The sequence below is a fragment of the Neodiprion lecontei genome, chromosome 6, assembly GCF_021901455.1.
Source record: "Neodiprion lecontei isolate iyNeoLeco1 chromosome 6, iyNeoLeco1.1, whole genome shotgun sequence".
Lineage (NCBI taxonomy): Eukaryota > Metazoa > Arthropoda > Insecta > Hymenoptera > Diprionidae > Neodiprion > Neodiprion lecontei.
In genome coordinates this window covers 9,674,666-9,697,466 of record NC_060265.1, presented here as the reverse complement: position 1 = coordinate 9,697,466, position 22,801 = coordinate 9,674,666, and the positions used below count along the sequence as shown (strand labels likewise).

The window sequence follows — 22,801 nt, the reverse complement described above, 5'->3', positions numbered from 1 at the left end:
TGTTAAAAAAGATCGTCATTTTTCAATAAACAAAATATCAAAATACAAAATTCCAAGATTTTGTAGCTTAGACAATGCGCTTTCAAGATAATATAGTGTCATTGGCATCGGCTCCAAAAAGTTGAGTAATTCGAGGATCTGAACGTGGGGAATATTTTTGGGCTGACTATGGCTGGTACATTTCGGACTATTTTTTTGAAAACTCAGACAATTCGAATTTGAAATTCCGACTGTTCTTTTAAGGGCCCCGCGTACACACGGAGCGTTAATAAAACAGCGTATTTGTGCCATAGTTTTCCGATCAGAAGAGCGTTGAAATTGGCTTGAGGTATTAGCCTATTCGGTGGTGCTTTAATCGTTGAACAAAACTGTATTTTCGGATTAGTTTCAGAGTCGTTGTTCCGTATCCGGTTGACCACATTATAAACCAAATCGGATAAACCGGTTGGCCGGTGTTGATCAAACCGTGTGTCGGCCGTTGTAAAATGCTAAACAAACTGAGGGCGGCCATTCGAATAATGGTCACTCCACGCTTGACTAAATAACCACACTGTGTCCATCGAATCCGGAGCCATGTCCGTGTGCAGCCATCCCCGGGTGTTACGTGCGTGTTGGAATACGTTAGTGCTTGGTCACTAAAATATCGCTTGTTAACTCTCCGATACTAAATTACCATCGCTTGCCTCAGCGCGGCTACGATCACGAAAGAACTAAGGTCAGGTTCCAGGTCACACACCCCGTAACCTAACCTGACCTAACTTGCAGCCGTTTTTTATTCCACTCGATGTTCCGAACTCCCTCGTACTTTCGTGCACCCTTGTCGATACTGTGTAACCAAACTATGCACTGTTTCGAGCACGTGGGCTTCCCTAAAGTTGAGGTATTGGCAGCCATTAATTTCTAACCTCACAGATAATATCGCAATTTGAAAGGCTAATGATTCCGCGACGAAATCCGTTTCTCAATCAAAATTGCAAGACCTCGAGTAACTTCAGGTTTCCAATAAACTTTGGAACACTTGCAATAACTTGAAGCTTTCGGATACCGGATGATTCCATGTGTGAAACCCAATTGGTTCTTTGGTGATTGTAAGAAACTCGTAATTACTTGAAGTAACTGCAAATAGCTTCAACCAACATGATCGTGGTTCAACGTGAGTTAGCTTAGCTGAAAGTGGGATCGATAGGACTTTTTATACCGAATGTACAACTGTCTTCAAGAACCTCGCTAATTTTCCATTCTGCTTGAATGTAGACAGCACAGATGTACACAGGTACCTGCGTGGAGAACTGTGACTTGTTGTGATCTACGAAGATCCCTTGAGGATGCGGTTCGTGCGAGACACTTGAGAATAGCAGCGTGCTCAGCGTAGTGGCTCCGCCATTTCCTCCGTGTGTCAACAGACTCGGCTAGCGTCCCGTTGGGGGAAGCAAAGGTTAAGGCACTCCCAAAGAACCTCAGACCCTGAAACGTGACTGGACTTGAGTGAGCGTCCTCCCAAAGAATTACGACAAAGTTATCCCTCGCACCCCGATGCGAACTCACTTTGATACCGCGCCGCTAACTTTTACTCCTAGTCAAAGGCACTCGAGCGCAAATGCATATCTCCGAAAGCCTCAACGACGTCGTGACCTTTTTCGCCAAGGCACGCAGCTGACATACTTAGATGGGAATCTCATATACTATCTGAAAAGAAATTATTCAGTGTCTTATGTTATTTACTTGTGTTTTTTTTCCCTCTCTCTTTTCACTGACGTTGCGACAAGCACGAGAACTTTTCTGAGAGCATCTCACGCTATGTATACTAAAATAAGGGTGTGAATTGGCCCTAAAGAAAACCGTTTTTCGGCGATACTTTGTGCTTTGACGGTTTACACCGGTTCACGGAAAAAATATTTGCACGGACAAGTTTATTTCGACTGTTCGAGCCATTTGGACTCATTTGCTCTCTGTGGGAGTTTCTGTCGGTTATATTTTTAAAGTTTGTATGAGGGTTGTGAAATTTCAAACGACGGACCCGTTACGGTATAAAGTGGACAAGAAAAGTCTGTATTCAAAGGGTACTCGATCTGTCTGAAATTTATAATAATAGAATTAAATTTAAAAAATTACTTGGATGTATGGGCACGTCCGTAGGTAAAGTAGTGTACTGTAGCTTCACTCCTCCTACTAATACATGATCTCTAGTAATTAGCCGTATCCCATCTGCCTACAAACAGCATGGTCCTCATTGTGCTATAGCGACGAAATTAACATTCAAATTAACACTCAATATGAAATTTATGTTTCCCATTACTTTCGGGATTGGTGACTGAATCTGACCACAAAATTTCTACATTTTAAGTCGGTTTACCGGTTTTCCTCAAGGGAGACAGATTTTAATACAATCTGTATACCCTGATTATATGTATAAACGTAAACTACACTTACGTGGGCACATTTATGTAAGCTGACCCAGCTTAGCCTCGTATTTTGTTCCTTGCAAGATAATGCAATACTTTGACAACCACTGCGACGTTACGAGATCAACACAGATTCTCTGGAGTGCGCAGCGTCATTCCGCACGATAAAGGATAAAGGATAATAATTACTGAGTCGAAAATCGGGCAATCCTCGACGAAGCACGAGCATCGTTCAGTGACTCGGTATAATACGTATGGCATCACGTTCCGTTCGCATATGGCATCGGGGGTTACCGGGGTGCCCAAACAACAGTGAGCCGACCACCGGACCAGCATACACTGCGGGTTTGGGTGTAGGTAACGTTGCCACCGCGGACGTGAGCCTCCGGGTAATGGATTCATAATGCTATCCCAGAACCCCATCCTATCTGGATCTGAGGGAGTCCCTCGGAGTTTCCGGGAGTTCCTGGAGGGAGTCCCCAGAAATCCCTGGGACCCTTAGTCAGACCCCGTATCTACACGGCCCAGGAATAACTCGCGGTTGCCGTCTACCCCTGGCTTCACACATATCTTGGTCTACTAAATTAGGGTTAGTAGTCTGAGCCATCGATTGAGCCACTTATCCGAAAGCATGTGCCTCCGACCAGCGCACAGGGGCAGTCCTGACCACCGTCCGCCCTCGACCTCACCATAGCCGCGATTATCTGATGGGGATCGAATTGATTTTCAATCGGACGTTACCGTTAAGTATTACGCCCGGTCTGAACCAATCATGTACAACGTTCACCACTGCTGGATAAATGCCTCATCCCCCTTTCCTTTTAACGGTCAGTCATTGCTTTTCACCCTCAAAATTATTATACCCAGCTTTTCCGGGTATTGTCTGCACATCGATTTGGGACGTTGGTTCAATTTTGTCCATTTCACGGGTGCGCGTAGTTGTTACATTACTTTTCGGCCATCGGTGACGGAAATTCTGGTCAAAGAACCTGACCATAGGTGTGATTAACTACTACAGGCACGATCGAAAATTAACCGTAAGGATATGCCCTCGCATTTATATCCGATTCGTATTATTGGAAATGTGAAAATTTATCCTTACGGTTCTGATTTCTGTAATATGTATGTGACTCCTTGAAATGCGTAAGGAACGATGTGTTTCAATGGGAACAGCATGGCTTAGTTCACTGCTATTGTCGCAAAAATATTCTTGGACTTACAGCCTCGAAACTGCAAAGGTATAAATCTTACAGTCTGTGGTTTTGCTGCTGCTATCAGAAATGGGAAAAGGGGAAAGACAATTCTGAATTACGCGTGCGTTGTAGTTTACGGAAAACAGAAAATCTTTGAGATTTTGGATCGTTGATGTGGGTTTGAATGGTTATTGGCAGTCAAAGAAAAAAAAAGAAAAGGTTGAATCCAAATCGGGGGTACCGTTTGTTCTTCTCGAAGCCCGATACAGACTCTCTATTATATATGGTGGCTAATTATAAGTTCCAATATTCTAGAGTCAAACCTCATTGAAAGAGAGAAAGAATATCCCGGTTAAGAGGTATAATTTAAAAATCCAGAGAATTATCGTTTCACGGAACATGCATGACACGTTTTTCTTGATTTGTGCAAAATTGACATCACAGTTTTAGCAGCGTAAAAAGCGAAACTAAACCAATAACCTATTTTTGAAATTCGAAAATTCTTTAAAAATAATTTCGATGAAGGTAATGTTGAAATCTTACAAATTACCATGATTTAATGGTAATTCCACCGAGCAGTGATAAAGTGAATTAACAGTGCTGCAGAAACGTTAAAGGGAAAATCGGATAATTACATTTTCTAAAAGCCAAGTGTTGAATGATTGTCGACGAACGTTAAACTGGTTGCTTCTCTCAATAAGCATCAAGCGAAACATCACGATAAAAGGAAAAATTAACACCCACTGGAGTAAAGTAGCCTGTCACTACCTCCAACCGACTCTTTGCTGAGTCGAAGATGGATTAAACACCGTTGATGGCTCTGAAACAAATTTATGTAAGAGTCAGACCTTATTGCAATAGTGATGTTAAGTATATAGTTATAAATCAGGCTTATTTGCAGAGTATTTGACAAGACGTTGCTCCCTGCCAAAAGAACCCACGCCTCGTGTCCTCCACTCGACGCCTGTGCACTCGGCGGGGAGGCAGGATGGAGCGTTAATTGGAATTAACGTAAGCGTGATCTCGAATAATTTAGATCGAGATTACACGTACCTAGCTTTCGTGCCAGAACACCGCGACGGACGACATTTGTTGGAGAACCCGTTTATACCGGCACTTAACTTTATCGTCGTAGTTTTCCAATTCTTGGATTGTTCCGCTTGATTTACTCTTGAATTTCTATCTTCTCAGATCCACAACCGGATCTGCGAAAAGGTCGTCAAGTCGACATCCACACTGATCATTGGTAGGAGTGGATCATACAGGTGCGTTCAAAATTATCCGACTCGAGATTACTTTGGTAAATTAAAAGATCCACATTCGACGCGGTTTCGTGGCTTCAAGTGATTTTGAGACAATTTACGATACTTCAAGTGACTGATTAGGCAACTCTGTTCAATTTAAAGCGGCTGCAAAAACTCAAATGGATATTCGATATAACTTGAACAACTTCGAACAACCTCACGACAATCGAAAATGAATGAAAACCTTTCGAATGAACGTATGCGAGTAAGTTCAAATGACTCCATATAATTTTACGATGACTTGAAACACTATTTAAATCTCTCAGAGTCAGTAAATGGCTTGAAAGTATCACACGAATTCAGGCGAATGCATCTCCTCAAAACGACTTCACTTGATTCACGTAAAATGAATTAAACACCTGACATCAAGCTTCACAACAGGATGATCTCCTTGTTTTATTTATACAAATCAGTGACGCAGGATTACAAATATCGTTCACAGGCTGTTCTTGGAAAATATAAGCGCATGTTAGGTATAGGTATCAAGATCGGAGAAGAGCCTATTGATTTGAGACATATAGGTGAACGGTATAGACTATGACCTCCGCATGGGGAAGAACCTCCAGGGAAGTCGTTCCTCGATTTCGAAACACATCGAGCCTAAAAGCAGCCAATTTATCCGGTTCTGAAGCTACGCCTTCCATTTGACTCTTCGAATCACGTAAAGGAGGTTGCGCGACGTCGGGCGTCGATAACGACGACCATTTTTGCCCTCTTCCAGTGAATCTTGATACACAACACCGGCACATCCGTACCTGCACTTTTATTCTTCGATAGGTATTCTCATTTAAATCGATTTCCAAATGTGATCGAAGTGCTTTTAAAGCAGATACGTTACACGAGCGCGCGTGATCCTCTTCCGATTTCGGTTATTCCTGCACGCTTTCCGGCTTCCACGTTTCAAAACTGCCGGGGAAAGGTTCTTTGGGAATCAAGTGAGTGAGAAATACCATCAGCTACTTAGCCTCAGGCCGGGTGATTCGAAAATCGTTACATGAGGTAATGCGAACCTCATTTGTTTCCCCGGTTCCGTACGTTCGGCTGCAACCTTAGGCGAAGACTTTTTGGAAAGGGCTCCTCAAAAAAGTTTCCACCGGCGGAATAAATTACGATTTATTTACGAGCGTCCCCTGAGGTCAGGGAAGAGTTTCTCCAGATCTTTCTCTGTCTCCTTTGGCACTGGGAATTTTAATATATCTGTTCTCTCCAGCCTTCCTTCCCCAGACTGACCCGCCCGCCCCGAACCCAACCGAACGGCTTTTGAATGCTAATTCAAATGGTTCAACTCCCTCGATGATATTTTGACGTATTGGCGAAGTTTGCCTATTCCTTTGAATTATTTACGATCTTTCGAGGTAAAAAGGAGTAAAAATTTCGCCTTCTTTTTCTTTCACCTCGTACCAACTGTTTAGTTTTTGACGAATTGTTCCGAACCAGATCTCAGCGTTATACTTACGTATACTTTGGAAATTTGTCCCTCCGGTTCGAAAACCACCCGCCAGCCTTAAAACCCGTACCTACATCTGTTCCAAAATCGTTACTTCTTCTGCTCTTCGAACCCCGCCAGGCTTTTCGTACGACCCTCCCGGGATATATCCTGTGATTCTCCAGAGGCTCTGGCATCTCGCCTAACGTAACCAACTTGTATGATATGCGATCTCGAGTGTACGAGGAGCAGATATCACAAGTAGGTATTATATCCGCAGAGAAATTTCGGTCGCCTTCAAAAATCGTGCAACATTTATTAACGATTTACAAATATTGAGTTCACCAGGCGGAGCGGAGTACGAGAAACTTTCGAGTTGGCCACCCGCTCTTTGCTTCGTTTCACTTTCTTTTTTTTTCTTCTGCTTTTCTTTCGCTAACAACGTGGGGCGCCGCCACGAATGCGTGTTTAGGCTTCTCGTTTAATTTACCGCGAGCACGGAATATTCAGATTCTTTCAATTTTTATGGCAAAGGCTTATTACTCGGGAAAGTCATCGGGCAACAATAAGGAAGGAAGTGAAAATTAAAGGCTACCGTCGCGTCGGTAGGTATAAGAGGCGAAAGCTAACTGCTGGCCGGACAAATGGCCGACAGCGAAAGTAACGCCGCCCGTCGCTCCTGGTTGCGGTTTCCTGCCGGCCATTTTTCCCTCCAACCACACGCTGGTTTTCGTGGAGCCATTTTTATAAACATATCACCCTGTACACCGTTTGATAACAATCGGTGTATTATCAATCATTTATTTCACACCAGTCAGGGGTTTTCACACTTTTCGTTATTTTCATTCAATTTTTTAAACATTTTTACGTACCTAATCGGATGAGAGAATAATTGAGCCGCGAAATTGAGAAAAAAAAAAGAATGAAAACCAGAACGCGGGTTATTTCCAAAACTAAACACCGTGGCAAAAGTATACATGGTATCAAAGCACACAGCATGACAAATCATTGCGATGAACTGTTTGTGAAAATTTCCCGATAAAATATTACAGAAGCTGCGTGGGTGTGGCGAGCGAAGAAATTGTTGAACAAACATTAGCCTAATTAGAAACAGCGGAACTAACCTAAGACTGACGTTATTATGATTTGTGGCAGCAGTGGCAGGTGGTTAAAGTCAAGAAAATAAATCGTTCCTCCCTCAGTCTCCCCGTTACTTCATGCCGTCTGTCTTTATACCTCGCTGACACGTGAAGACTTTGTAGATTGTGTAGAACCATACGGTCGTCTTATGTGAAATATTTCTCCTTGTTTCTTTTTTGCAACATATCAAGAATACAGACAAAAATACAACGTAAAATTACGAATTTATAGGCGATATGAGTTTTCGTAGGCTGTTAAAAAATGTACGTGATCGAAGCAAACGACTATTTGTGCATTAAAAAGTAAATAGTTTATCAGGATCAAATAAATCACCGTCAATATATATGCGTAGTGCAAAATTAAATAAGTATCTGTTTTGCACGAAGCGACTTGATCTTGATCCAATTACATCTTTACGAGCCGGTCTGTTCACGTAATTCTTTACTTCGGTTCAAATTTTTTCTTGACAATCTTTGCATTGCAATATTCTTAATCGCCAAAGACCCATCGCCGAAAGGAAACGCGTATGAAGAAATTATTCTGAAAACTTTCGGTCTAAATTGAATTTGATTTTATCGAGATATAAATCTGGTTCGACCCGAGTGCATTGTTCCTCGTACCGTACGATGCCAAATGTGTACAGGTAACACGTTCGCAATCGGCGTAAGTGTGCGTCGGTGTCTGGGAGGAGGGAGGAACGAAGGCGAAAGGTACGAAGTCTGAGAGGGAAAAGGGACGAGTGAATACAGACGGCAGGGACGTGTTGTCCTAGTCGAGTAACCCAGCCTGCACGCGACTGATTTACTGCTCCACCTCCGACACCCGTACGAAACGATCGCGGCATCGAATTTCGGGGCGGGATAGAGGAGACGGTATTGCCGAGAGGACGACCGACGCCGAAATAGAATCTCCGCGAAAAAGTGGTGCTTTTCATACAGGGAGCGTGTAAACGGTGTCGGCAGTCCGATACTTTTTATTAATTCAATCTGCGCCGAGTACTTATCACATTATTATATTCGTATAAAGTTACGAAGATCTTTTGAAAAATACGAAAATACGGAATATCGGAATTATAAACGAAAGCTCGAGATATGATCGATGCTTAATTTCAAACAGTTTGAAAACTATTCAAAATCCATCAGACTCGTTCGATTTTACTCTAAGATGGCTCATCTTACTCGGAAGACTACTTAAACATTGCCATTTCTTGATTGTAATAGAAATCAGTGCTGTATTGTAAAATTCATCTATGCTAATGTGATGAACAAGTGTTCGTATGACGAAGTCAGTCATCGTGGATTGAAATCGAAAGAATCTGTTAGATTTTTAACGATTCTGAAGCGATTTGAAACGAAGCATCGGTATCTACGCTTCCGTTTATAATTCCAGTATTTTACCTTTTCGTAGTTTCAAAGAAAACTTCATAGCTCGCGAATGTATGAGAATTTGATAAATACTCAATCCACGGCTATATCGCAACAAGATTGATAAGAGGTATCGATTTTTACCCAACTGACTTTCTCAATATCGATTCTTTCGAAATCACGTCACCTAGCAATTATTCCAACGTCTCGCATGTGTTGCGAATAAATACTACGCCAGAATCGTGTACGCGAATTTTTTCTTACACCGTGAATTTATTACACGTCTCAATAACGGTGGACCTAATTGCCGGTCACTTTTTTAACAGCTAATCAGTAACATGAAACGAAGGTAAGCGGAGATTTAGATACCCTCGCTCGTCGACGACGACGGGTAACAATCGTCAGGAAATTTACGATCAAGAGTGGTATTTCGTCGTATAATTCTCGCCGGTTACGACTCCGGAGTCAATTATACGAACAGGGATAGACGATGACTGTCCGTTCCGTGTCAATTATCGATTCAAACGGTAAAGTGGTTTCCGGATAAATTCGTTAACCCGTCTGGATATCTGGGCGACGTTTCTGTGCCGCATCGATTTTACGCACATGCCCACCTTTTCGGCAAAATCGAAACTCGTGCAGTTTCAGGGGAAGATTAGCGTCCAAATTGCCGCATAATTCTTGCTTCAAACCAGCTGCACACACGGTTTTCGTGTCAAACCGGAGGCGTTTACCTTGCCGATTAAACCGCGCTTTTTGACAGCTGCGCGGTTGTTTTCAGCGCGGGAATATACATCAGGGTCTTTGTATAAATGGTCAGTCGTTACCATAGGGCTCATTAGCGATAGGAGGTGACGTATCTTGAAATTATTATAATTATTCCGAAATCACTTAGGCCAATCACTGAGGAGCTTAATGCCCGAGGTTCGTGCCTCGCATCATCTGTTAACCCTTGGAATACCTTCCCCTTGTTCCACGGGAGTCAGCCTGCAGACATATCAACTATTTATTGCATACACAAGCCGACCGCGTTCAGCGAACGCAACGCGTGTGCTTGTTGAAAAAAAAAATAAATAAAAAAATGTAAACACGAGACAACTTAAACCGGCATCATTTAAAGGAAAAATATTTTCTTTCCAGCACATGCGTGAAAAGTTAGATTTTCGAAGCCTGTGGAGCGTGCGTAAAGTGTGCCATTTCTGAAGCATGCGGTAAAATGAAATGAAGGCTTTCTTGGCGCACGCGCATTCTCCGATAAATCAACTTTGTGCACGGACTTCACGCCATTGGGCTCAGTTCAATCGGGCGTGTTTATGTTAGGTTTCATGAATGCGAGGTTTCTTGATTGTCCTATTCTTATTTTGAATTATTACATCACATTCGTTTAGTTCTCAAATCAAATTTCCCTTCACAGGTTTTGGATAAATATAACGTGTGTCACTTGTGCGGAAGGACGATGTCTGACTCGTGTCTTTACAGCATTCGCCTCTGCGACTCACGCTGAAAACTTCACACTCCTCGGAAATCGCTCATTTTCCGCACTAGTAACACAATATACTACATTCGGCTTCCCGCTCATTCAACTCCGTTGCTCATTTATTCATCGAACCTCGCACCCTCGAAGCCAATAGTCTACCCCATGTCATGCATTATAATATGCGAGGTCACAGTCGGACACAATCAGGATCAGCCTACTGCGACAGGAAGGATTAACAATGCACGCGGACCGGGTTGAGGAAGCCGGTCATTCGAGTTTTACGCTGAATTTCCGTTGCTGTTTCGTACTAAGACATTCTCTCTAAGTAGGAACAAAGATTTTCGAACGGTGAAGACCTTCCCGAAACCCACACTGGACTACTCGAAATACAACCCCCTCGGTGCTAGAACATTGTATATAAGCTAGTACAAAGGCTTAGCTCTTAGAAATAAGCCGGAAAAGATGCCCAGGGGTGAGCTTCTGCTGGCAAAAGCGGAGACCCATTTGCCAAGAAAGCCCCCTGTTCGAACCGTTACCTCGAGATGGGACCGGGAAGAGTTGGCTCGAAAGCGCGGAGAGTAGAGGAGGGTTGAAGCTGGAGGGTTTCTCTGTCTGTGAAATTGAACGCTGCAACCGCGGCGATGTTCGCCGATCTAATAATCAGTTACAAATGCGAGCCGGAGGAGGTATCCGATCGTATGCGGGGGATGAAACGAACGTTCGTCATGGGGGGAAAAAAAAGGAAGAAAATGTATCGAACGCGTAGTGTAGTATTGGTGGCGTGAGCGATGTCGCGGAGGTTGCGAGGGTGAAAAAAAAAAAAAAAAAAAAAAAAAGAAAGAAGAATTGGGCTCGGGACGGAAAAGTTTCGCGATAAACCCTTGATACTCAACTTTCCGGAAAGCGACCGATCGGCCGGGATTCAGAGGGGGAGTTTCGGTATGATCGATGCTTATTTCTCGCGGCTTATTCCGCGACCGATAAACGGTACAACGTTACTCCCACACGCGATGCTCGTGTTTTTCAGGATCAGTCAGTATCCGGAACTTCGCAACTGCACCGGTTTCGCGTCGTCATTACCAAAAGTGGAATGCCAATCCGCCGGACCAGTCACTCTCTACACCCTTTCTTCTCTCCCCTCGTCGCCCCTCATTATCGAAAAGTGCAATTTTCCGCGGATTTCGACAAGTGTCCGGAACACGCCGAAATGCTCACCCATTGTCTTTCATGCTCGCCACGCGAACGATCACTTCCGGTCCCCTTGCATTCACAATTAGAGCTTTCGAGTCGACGTGGTCTCGGTCGTCTCGACGAGATCTCATATCCCTTCCCCGAACTGCGTCAATGGATCAATAATTTGATGCCCTGTGAATTTTGATTCTTTTGTCTACATTTCGTCGGGCTTGATCATAGTTGAGGCACGTTTCGTTAGTCAAAGCCATACACTCGCGAGATTTTTCGCTTATCTAAAGGAGTGTATGTGTGTGTGTGCGAGCGTCGCTTTTCATTCCGCATAGACGGTTCTTCCGCATTTTTTTTTCCCCGTGCTGACTGAAATGAGAATACGGGGGGGGTGTAGGGCGCATCTATCGAAGTCTGTATATCCCTACCAAATGTCTGTACTATAGCTCGAAGGTGAGATAAGTGACAAAAGCGTTAAATTGAATTCACGGTACGGAAAAGGGGAGAAGAAAAAAAGGAGGAGAAAGAAAACCAACAAACGCGAAAATGCCGTAAACATTGACGGGGTCTAATGCAGAACGTCAAAATTCTGACAGAACCGAGCGAGAACAACGGCAGGAAACCGAAGCAGTGAGACGTGCAGGACACGTTGGCGAATATATTGCAGCCAAAAGCGCGATGGAACGGAACGAAATAAAGGGGTGGAAACGGTGAGAGAATAAGAGGATATATACCGAGGCACGAAACACGCTACTTAATTGGTGGCAGCAGGTGTCGGCTTACATTGAAACTATTAAACGTTGAAGTGCAACGGCGTTTCCTTCAAATCTCCAGCATATTTCGTGACAGTCAGAAGTTGTACAGTTTTTGCAGTGCGATAGTATCAGAACGGTCAACTCAAATGCGTTTTGCTTTCGTTCATTGTTTTTCTACGTAACGCGGCAGTACAGTTCCTGATTAACTTACGACAAAAGAAACTGAGAGTGATAAATTGTTTCTAACTGATACTGAGATAGAATGAACGGAAAGAGAGACAGGGAGAGAGAGAGAGAGACGGTGAGAAAAAGTAAAGACACGCGTTCAAACGAGAAAAAGTAAAACGTTGACCGTAATAATTTCAATCGAGCAAAATTTAGAAATGAAACTATGAATTTTTATGGTCTTCTTCTTCCCTTTTCCTCTTCACCTTGTGCACCGCTTGGTCATCAATTAATCCGTCCAATTGCGACGTGCTCAATCATTCAGATCCATTTGTTTCTGAGTTGGCGGTTGTCCGAGCTGTTCAATCAATATCTGAACATTCGTTCAATTTTTTACAGCAGCAGGAGCGACGGCAATCGAGCGATTCTTGATGAATTATGATACCACGTCTGCAACAACTTTTACCGTAGGAGGAAAAGTCGGGGCGAGGTCAGTTACCACGGAAGGTGGTTTCCTGTGCGATATAATCCGAGCGCGTAAACCTTTCCTCTTACAGCAGACCCTCTCGCCCGTTGCCTGTCGGGAAATTAACGACCGGTGACACGCTGCTCTCCGCGCGTTTTTCCATGAATTAGTCGAGGCCCCCCGGCTGCCAGAGCGTCTCGCCCCGTCCGACTGCAACTCGACGGGGTGAAATTTATATACGACCGTGAAACGCCCGGAAACATCTCCGGCGATATCTACCCCCGAAAACTGGAGGTGGGGAAAATTTGACGCCGAATAACCCGACTACGTACCGCACATGCCTTCTTGTTGTCGATGCGATTAATCCGTGTTCAAAGGACCGGGCAAGTCTTGAAAAGAAATAAAATCAGATTGCTCGGAGTATCGCTGTTTCCTACAACGTTTTTCTTGTGAGCTTTTATAACCATTTCCCGGGAAAATTTGTCTACGGTATTCTTTGATAATCGCTGAAAGAAGAACGTGCGTATGTATTATATATGCCTGTAACCCGGTGATAAATTCTGTATCGAAACGTGGTATGAATCATGGTGGGATTTACATTATTAGGTACGTCAAATTGACTTACGCAGATTGCAGTGCTTAAGGTGGAACGTATGACGATACCGACTATTCGTATTGTAACTTTATCACCGTATCGTGGAGGATGTAACGCGTTGCAGCCTCGCGCGATTTACCTTCTAGGGAAAGCCGGTCCTTGCGTGTTTTATTAGAAAAGTAAGTAAAATGAGAACTTTGCGCGGTACGCTAGAAATTGCATTGTAGTACGGCCATATCAATAAATCACATTCAAGTGTTTGTTATCTCATAGGCATATCGTGCCGTATAATAACCGCCTCGGGTTATAACGCGTTAAATTAAATTAAAACAGAGACATTTATCGACCATACTATTCCTAGAACTTTCCAACGACCTTTGCCGAGGGTGGTCGTCTCTTACTAATCCTCCAAGTACCTGCAGCCACCTAAAAGTTACGAGGCTAGGGCCAGCTTGGTGACTGTGAATGCAACTCCACTTGTAAACGCAATTATGTTTTCCTTTTCTACGATCGTCAGTTCTCGCAGCATGTCACATACGAAGGTTGTGATTTCGGTACCTACGAGTCGGAAATTGCACTGACTCTAAGTCAACGTCAAATCGAAGGCGTGCACAATAAATAGAAGCATGCGATAAGACGCGATTTTCTACCGTCATTATTTTATTTCCGTAGCATATTTCGTTTTTCGGTTCTACGCTTGTTTTTCTCCTCACGTGCACATTATCGAAAGAGCGCTAGGCGTATATACGTGCAAATGTATCCATCTGTGCATCACGTGTGTACACTGCTCAAATAACATCAACGAGTTATCGTCGTCTTTGTTATTTACGATATTTACTCAAGTTACCGGAAAAGAATTCGTACAACGTGAACGAACGTGTGTCGTGTATGAATAATTTAATTTCATTTTTCGTTATTTTCCTCGTAAAAATTCGCGGATTTGCTTCAATCGATATACCTTGCATCGGAGGATAAAAATCTCCTCGCGAGAAAAAAAAAACATATAACCTCGCCTCTTAGACGATACGTGCCTTTTATGCAAACCGATATTTTGATCCATCTTCTTCAAAACGATAGCTAGAAAATTTTCCGGCCAAGCCGCTAATGGAAACCAAAAATCAGAAAATCTGTGTAAACTCTGTTGAGAGGCGGCGATACGAGTGGATAGAACTTCATCCCGAGGGTATGTGCTGCTTTTTTTATCATGTACCTGTCTCATCTCAAGCTCACCGGTGTACATACGCACATATTCACGTACACTTGGATAGACACGCGTTTATACGTAGACGAGCCCGAGTTCATAGAGGCGAGGCACTTTACAGAGGTATTAAGACGATTATACCAGGTCGTTTGCGACACTTCAAAGGACCCATTCCTACTTTCAATCTAATCCAAAACTGGAATTCTCCGTAATGACGGGCATACCTACAAGGTCTAATAGACCGCAGTTAAAGCTTGTACCTCTTGCATTTTCATAACGTAGTAACGAACTCATTTTGTGCACTTTATCGTATATTGTTAAGTTGGATCAGTTGATGTCATTTCGTAGAATTGCAGTCATTTGCTGAGAGCGCGGCTGTGTTACTACATTTTCAAACAACGCGATGGCTCGTTACGAAATAGCGAGCAATCCCGTGACTCGGGATCACGTTGAATTCTACCAATAAAATTAACATCAAAGTCTCAGGGCTGGGCGTGAAAGGGTTGCACATTTTCCTAGCTTTTATTCTCGACAAAAGTGCGCAAAACAGCATTTCTGCAACATAAATGTTATTAGAATGAGTATCATGTGAAAATCTATAGATTTTTGTAATGCTTTTATTTGTTCACTTATCTCGCATTCACGGATTCATTCTCTGAATAATTCTATCTTTATTAATTCCGTATCATTCCACCGTGGATAAAAGTCATTGTGCAACACACATATATGGGTGAAAAATCCATGCTTCGGTGAAACAGAATCTAGTTAAACTTCCGGCACCCTCGTGCGTGATCCTTATTTCTCCAACGAATTTACCAGCTGAATAGTACTAGGGCAAAAAACTTATTCATGAGGGATTGCGAGCCTGCGGTCTAAAAATACCCCATGCTCATAGAAAAAGCGTATACCCTATCCGTGCAGAAGATGCGAACACCGACTGCAATATTATGCCTGTATATGTGTCGTTCTCTGTCTGACTGCGTACGCTCCATGAATAATTTCGATTAAAGGTAGAGGCGTATTGGAACGATCTAAAAACCCAAGACGAATGAGACTGTGCGTACCTGCGTATTTTTTGCATGTAACAAAAACAGAAAAATTAAACAAACGTATCGCTGCACGCTCGTATATGATATATTTGGAAAAAAAATTTGTATTTATTTATTTATTTTTTTTTTTTGCCTTTCGCGTCTATTGTACGTCTTATAACCGCAGGTCGTAGAGACGATGCAATCTAAGTTAGATCTCGATTTGGTTTCAACCGTGACGTATGGGCAGCTATTAATCCAAACCCGTAGCGCTGGGTGTTCCGAGAAAGGCCGGACGGTATAGTAGCCAATAAAGTATAGAGTGAACAGAGTTCAGAAGGAGACACGAGACAAGAGACAAGGGTACTGAATTAGTAGTGCCACGTGGGACAAGCAGAGATTGATGATTGTTTGCTCACGTTAGCGTTTTCACTCCACCGATACCGAGTGCTCCCGTATCCCGCACCGATCATTGCTTCGAAATGCCTAATTCTGCCCTCTTAATTGCTTTTCGCCCCCTTCCCCATTTCCGTGGCAAGAGGGGGAGAGAGGCGGTTTTATACCGATGCAAATGCCGATCCATCTAGCACCTGAGCAATCGTGTCGACGCGATAATTGAAATCCCCTCGGCAAGATCAGCCGCGGTGGTGAAAAACCGAGAGAGACGAAAGGTGGAAAAATCAAGCGAGAGGATGAAATTTGGGGTGACTTTGTACCGGGATAATAATTCTAATGAAAAAGGAACTCCCATATTATATTCGCAGGGTTCGGAGAACTGACAAAACAGTTGATACGCGGTGATATAGGAGAGGGGCCACCGATACGCAGGGCTGAGGGATGAAGCTGCAAAAAGCGGGGGAGGCGGGAAACGGGTCAGGAGTTTGAGAAAAGTCTTGCAGCCGAAAAAGAGGAAAAGCATGGAAAAATGTCCAGGGCCGAGCCTGATTTACCGCGGAGGGAAATCGAGCCCAGGAGTTATGTCTAGTCCTCGAGATGTCATCCGCTGCGCTCCTTCCGCCTATCTTGCTTGAAATATCACGTTCTATTTTCAACTTTTATTCGCCCAATGCACGCAACACCCGCCAACCACCACCGAACACCTTTGGGCCCGACTCGCATTCCCAGAGCTAATCTCTCTCTACCCCGATCTAATGCTGCCGCTGAGTAAATCTATCCCCTGTTTTCGATCTCTCGAGGGTATGCTGAACATGAATGTACAGGCACTGGAAGCTCATATCTTGTTATTACAAGAGTGAGATACAACAGTGAGAATCATCGAAGGCGGGATTCACCCCCTCTGCATCATAGGTGAAATTTTCAATCTGAGGCAAAAAGTGTATGGAAATATTCTGAAGAAAAGTCGTTTTACAAATTTTCGTGTCGCCCTGCATTTGAAGCAGTCGAGGGTAGAATCAAAGCAAGTTCGTCCCGTCAATTTTTCGACGTTGTAAGAACTAGTCGCACCCTCTTGCAATCTAATAATCTTCGCGATCCAATTATTCCTCATCAAATAACAAATCTAATTGAATTTTCCAATTGAAAACTAAAAAAACGTAGGGAGTGCTTAAAGTGAGGTGGCCGGCGCGTGACAATTGAAAGCGAGTATCGGATTAGTTTGTACTTCTCACTTGATAGTTCTTTGAAATTCAAACAATGCACCGAATTTGAGACTTACAATTAGATACATGACGAAACTTCTTCCCTGGGTTCGTCGTCGCGTCGTAAGGAAGATAACCAACATCGTCCCGGCAAGTTGCTTCCATTCCTTTTAGTTATTACCTACAGACAATTTACCCAGTTAATTAGCAATTAGCAAAAACAAGCTTGTAATTCACCTTTATAAGACTCCCTCTTGCACACCTCAAACCTACACTACACAATTCCGCTATCTCCTGCGAACAATATTTATCTTTGATTACCTCTATGATGTTTGCCTACTCGCGTTATATAGTGCTGACAATAAGTGTCAGGTGTTAAAAGTTCTTGTACACCATTCCACGACTCTCGGTGCTTCATGATTTATGCGTCTGGTTGCGAGTCACGCGTTTCGATATTATCGACAACATCTGTCATACGATACAGTGCATCGAAACGTAAATTAAAGTAACATACGCAATTGTGCCAACCGAAATCTTCTCGACCGAAAACATTGTTATTAGAATTAGAGTGAATTTGTGTATGGAATATGCGGTTGGAACTCCTTTATATCGAGGTTACTTGTGATTAAAAAATTGACCCGTTTTTTATCGGTTGTTCGACAAGAAAGCGAACGAACATTTGTGACTGCAAACATTAACAACGCGTCCGCACTTCCACTGCATGGAAATTTACAATCAGGTAGAATCGCCCCTTGAAATGACCTCGTCATTACCCAAAGGAAATGAAATCTCACCCAAGTAAAATGGTCCAAGGTTGGACGATTTGAGTTCTCGGCCACAAAATAATATGTTTCAGACTACTGTCAAGCATATGGTCGTGGAAAATTGCATCCGGATGCGAGAAGAAGATCCAAATAAGCTGAGACAAGGACAGCATTGAGGGCACCTGGTTCTAAACTCGTTGTATCTTGGACGATATACTTTAGCTCGCGAAAGCTGCAGCAATTATACAGAGATCAGTTTAAACGGGCAAATGCAACGCCTGCACAAATCCCACGACGTCGACTCTCTGCTGCCACCGAATTTTAGAAGCGGGGAAAATTTTACGACCCTTCGTTTAGCAACCGAGTCTCGGTTGGTGGAAGGGCTACTTTTACGCTCGCGCTTTTCTGCTGGACATTCTATAATCGTAGCGAGTTACCTGCAAAGTCGCTTAACAATGTTGATCGTAAGCTCAACTCCGAACTCTCGTTGGGATCCGTTTGTCGTGTGAAATTTTTTCCTCGTCGTCCGTGTAACCATTTGTGTTTTTCCGCAAAGATACTCTCGATGTTGAGCGGCGAGAGTGGCGATTATCCACCTATATTACAATTTGTAATGAAACACTGTGCGTTTCAATACTCTTCAAACTTCGTTATCGAACAATCCAATTCCACGTTGAAGAGTAATATTTGGAAGCAATTCAATTCGCGAAAGTGTTTACTACAACGGGTGTTTCATAAAAACAAAATTTTCACCAATTTCCGTGAACAATTATCTAATCAGACTACAAAAAATGCTGGATAAGCTGCGTCGTAGTTAATTAAATGTAGTTTAGAATTTCAAAAATATTAACCAACTGCCAGTGTGCGAAATTCTAAAAACACTCACAATGACACTCTACCACAAATCTAGCCAGCGTGCCTCATTACGATAACACTTATTGTCAGTCATAGTCTATACGGCAATTCGAAAGAATTGTCACGTTGAGCGAGAACTTTGTTCTTGAATTTGAATTAACGTAGACCTCTGAGTAGTATATGCATGCGAAGGAGTCGGGAACCGCAGAGAGAAAGAAGAAGCTGACGAGATTGGTAAATCGGAGAATGGAGCTTATCATCGGATCACTGACACGTTTCGCGATGCGAATGATAGCTGTGCTGGATGGGCCTAATGCATCGGAATCTATTCAGAACTGACTCGTTCCAAACCTCTGGCCTCGCGATATTCAACCATCAACGTTCCGACACTTCACACTGGCACAAGCACCCGCGGTTCAGGGCTTCATGACTGGACTCCGCGGCGCTGCTGATAGCCGGCTGACATCTCTGATCATTCAGGTTTTGTGACGCCATGCCGCACCGTCGGACGATGATAATGATTAGGATTTACGTATACGAATAGTGTTTGCCCGGCTCGCTATGACGCGATGCATATTATATGACTGCATCACCGCGGCGTCACGTCGAAAATCGGGATTATACGTTCACGCGTTCGACAGTTCGGTTAAAACCACCGCACGGTCGCTCGTAAGCCCTGAACGCGGTTGAAAATTTCATCGTTATGTAAAGTACAAACGCGGGCTATCCTCTTTTCCTCAATTTCTATCGTAGAATTTGATATATTTGTAGTTTTTGCTTAGAACAGAACCAGATCAATTGAGATTAGCTTGTTTAAAAGAGGTGCAATTATTCTACGCTAAGCAGTGCATTTCCTGTTGCACCGCGGTTGACCTTGGAATAAAGGTCGCGAGCAGTTTTCGAACAACAGTTTCAATCATAGTGTGTATATCTTTGGGGATTCCAAGTAGCCAAATCGATTGTACCATTAACCAAAATCGCTTCCTCCTCTGTATCTTAACGGGGATTAGAGAGGTTAACGGATCGTGTATTGTGTATTCTCAATTTCAAACCAACAATCTATCGCGGATATCTCCGTTGAGAGCATGGGATAAGAGTGCCCGTATACGTGTTTACGGCGTTGAAAATCTCAAGTTAAATCTGGGCCAGTTTGAATTTGATGGTGTAGTCAAGGCTGTTCGGTGAGAAAGGTGTGACACCGTCTCGCTTCGAACCATGTTTAAAAGGTGGGGTGGCTAACGGCGTGAATTTTTTACAGGGTGTTCCAAAAAGTCGAGCTTTCGTCAACCCGGGTCTCATCCTCGTCAGTGCCTTCCGTTGAAACACGCGGCGTTTAGCTGCCCTTTCGGTTTCTCCGGACTCGGATCCAGGAAAGTTTTCTCACGTAATTGGAAAGGGAGGATAAGAAGCGTTTGACAAGGTAAAAATTGAGACTAACCATGTACGGCGACCATTGATGAGGCCACGTTCTCGTGTCATGTCCACCTGTGTTTGGTTGGCTTGCCAAAAAGACGACCCGCCTGTCGGCACTTCCGGTCCCGGTTGTCGCTAGAAGTGCCGTTCTAGCACGCGAGCCTCCGAAGCTCAGAGTCGGCGAGGTGTCCATCTTCTAGGTATCAGACGGAATTAACGGAGCCCCTCTCGCCTCGAGTGTCGTAAGGCACGTGCTGAATTATTATCTTTTCAGATGATTTTTATTAGATTTAGTTATACGGACACCGCGGTCGCTTCCCACTTAGTTTTTCCTTTCGTAACAATATTTTGATTCGATTCGAGAAATTTTAGCCATTTGACAAGCTTTAAGGATAGTCTGATCGATTTTATCAAAATAAACGTTCAGTTCGCGATACGTCGATTTTCCGATCTATTTTATTCGTTCACCTTTCTCGCCCGGTAAATTAATCCCACACTATACATACATATATTGCGATTAGAATTTCTATACTTTATTGTGAACTTGTACTATTGTGTGTAACGTATGCGATTCTCTAACATGAAACTTCATTGATATGTGTACAATATTTGTTTTATACAATGATGATATATTATAACGATAAGCTGTACGGCACGCTGTCACGTATTTATGCGTTACACATTTTTTTATCATTTATTTTCTCTAAAACACTCAACGCTCTTTACAATACACCTGTTATAGTATAATATTCATATGTTTAATTCTATGCGGATCAATATTTTCGTTTAATACGTTCAGTCAACTCCGTCGCGGATGAAATTGAATTTTGTTTGTTTTTTCTCCGTAATTCAATTCAATTTAATCCCGATTACCATATACTTACGAACAGTTTTATAAGCCGCGTTAATACATCGAGCGTATTCATCCTCAAGCTGTGGTTATAACCGTTAATTTCGCACATTCTAACGAACATCCTTATTTTCTAGGGTTAATAATTTCGTTCTCGTAATTGACTTTACACATCAGACTATTAGATTTACTTGTATCGTACACATTAACGTCGACTTTTCTCTATTTTCATATGTTTTATCTTTCTCTTTCTTTCCCCCTTAAGTTTTTAATCGTATTTTTATTTCCACCATTATTACACACTTATACATGTACATCTTTGTCGTTTGTTAAATTTTAAAACCGAAATCGTATTCACGTTAGAAAATATAGCTGTCAAGATTATTATCCTCTTTACGCGGAGAACTAATTTTACATTCCCTTTGGGTAGCACGCCTTCGTCTCTCCTTTCGTAGATTATATTTTCCTACAAGATTCTGGAATATTGCCGATGAACACTGAGGTTTACATGTATTATAGTGCGGTATGTTAAAATACGAATTACACATTCAAATTTCGTTTCGGAACGGATCGCGTAGATTCAACGTTACGTCACGTGACCACGCGTTGAAGTTCCTGCACACGTGTATTAAACGGACGTGTAAAAAATTTTATCCCAATTTCGCCGGAGATGCGGTGGGGAAGAAGAAGAAGAAAAATAAGAAAAGAAGAGGGTCCTGTCATAACCACTTGATACTCAAAATATTCATATCGGAATTTATCAAACGATTTTCAAATCAATCAATAGCTACGCGAAGATATCGACAACCAATCATTTGCTCGACATCACAAGCAGCTGGTTTTAACAATTTCAATGAGAGAAATAACGTCTACCGCACATTGATCTCAGCTGTTAAAAATTTCCCGATTTACATCCACGTCGAAATTATTACTTTCCATCAAAAGCATCCAATATCTGTCAAAGCATTCCGAATCGCCCGTGAATATTTCCCACCGTGCGTGATATGAAAATTATCTCCTCGTCGTCGAGTTGTCAAAAAAATATTTTTCGATTCGAGTCTTTCTTTTTCGTTTCTGTTTAATTTTCCTCTTAATCAACGGCCGGCAATCCTCTCGCAAATTGTTAATTATTACTGCTTTTCTAACATCTCTAAACATCTTTCCATGCCTCCCCTACAGCCGGCGATAAGCTCATCGCGTTCCTCAAGCTCCTCGAGGATCGAACCCCTGCGTCGCGTGTAAAGTCGCGCGCGGCACTGAGCGTCGGGACGCCGCGCGTCGCTTGTTCACCGCTTCGCTTTCGCGGGCTCACGTGGCCATTTCATCCGCCTGCGCCGAATTTCGCGCCCTCTCTTCGCCCCCCTCCAACCCTCCACCAAGCCCACTTTTTATCTGTCTTCTTCTCCCATTCTCTACCCCCTCTCTCACCCTACTATCCTTCTCTCTCTCCCTCTTCGCCTCTGTCTCTCTCATCCAACCCGTACTAAAGTCAAGCTTGCAAGCACACACACCGGCTTTCTCAATGCCGTAGTTTCAGCCACTAGAAATTGCTCTTGTTGCAGTCCGCGGAACGTTTCTACCTCCCTTTCTTACTGTTCTTGGTACACACGTATAACGACATGC

At 43.0% G+C, this 22,801-nt stretch overlaps 1 protein-coding gene across 1 annotated transcript in view; it reads right to left on the bottom strand.

The window, feature by feature from the left end:
• LOC107218386 (delta-sarcoglycan) overlaps window positions 1-22,421 on the bottom strand; it is a 169,586-nt gene extending 147,165 nt beyond the window's left edge. The window contains exon 1 of the mRNA XM_046744469.1: window positions 20,354-22,421. Within this exon, the coding sequence (XP_046600425.1) occupies window positions 20,354-20,521 (168 nt within the window). The 5' untranslated portion in view covers window positions 20,522-22,421. The remainder of the gene's footprint in view (window positions 1-20,353) is intronic.
• Window positions 22,422-22,801: the final 380 nt, after the last annotated feature.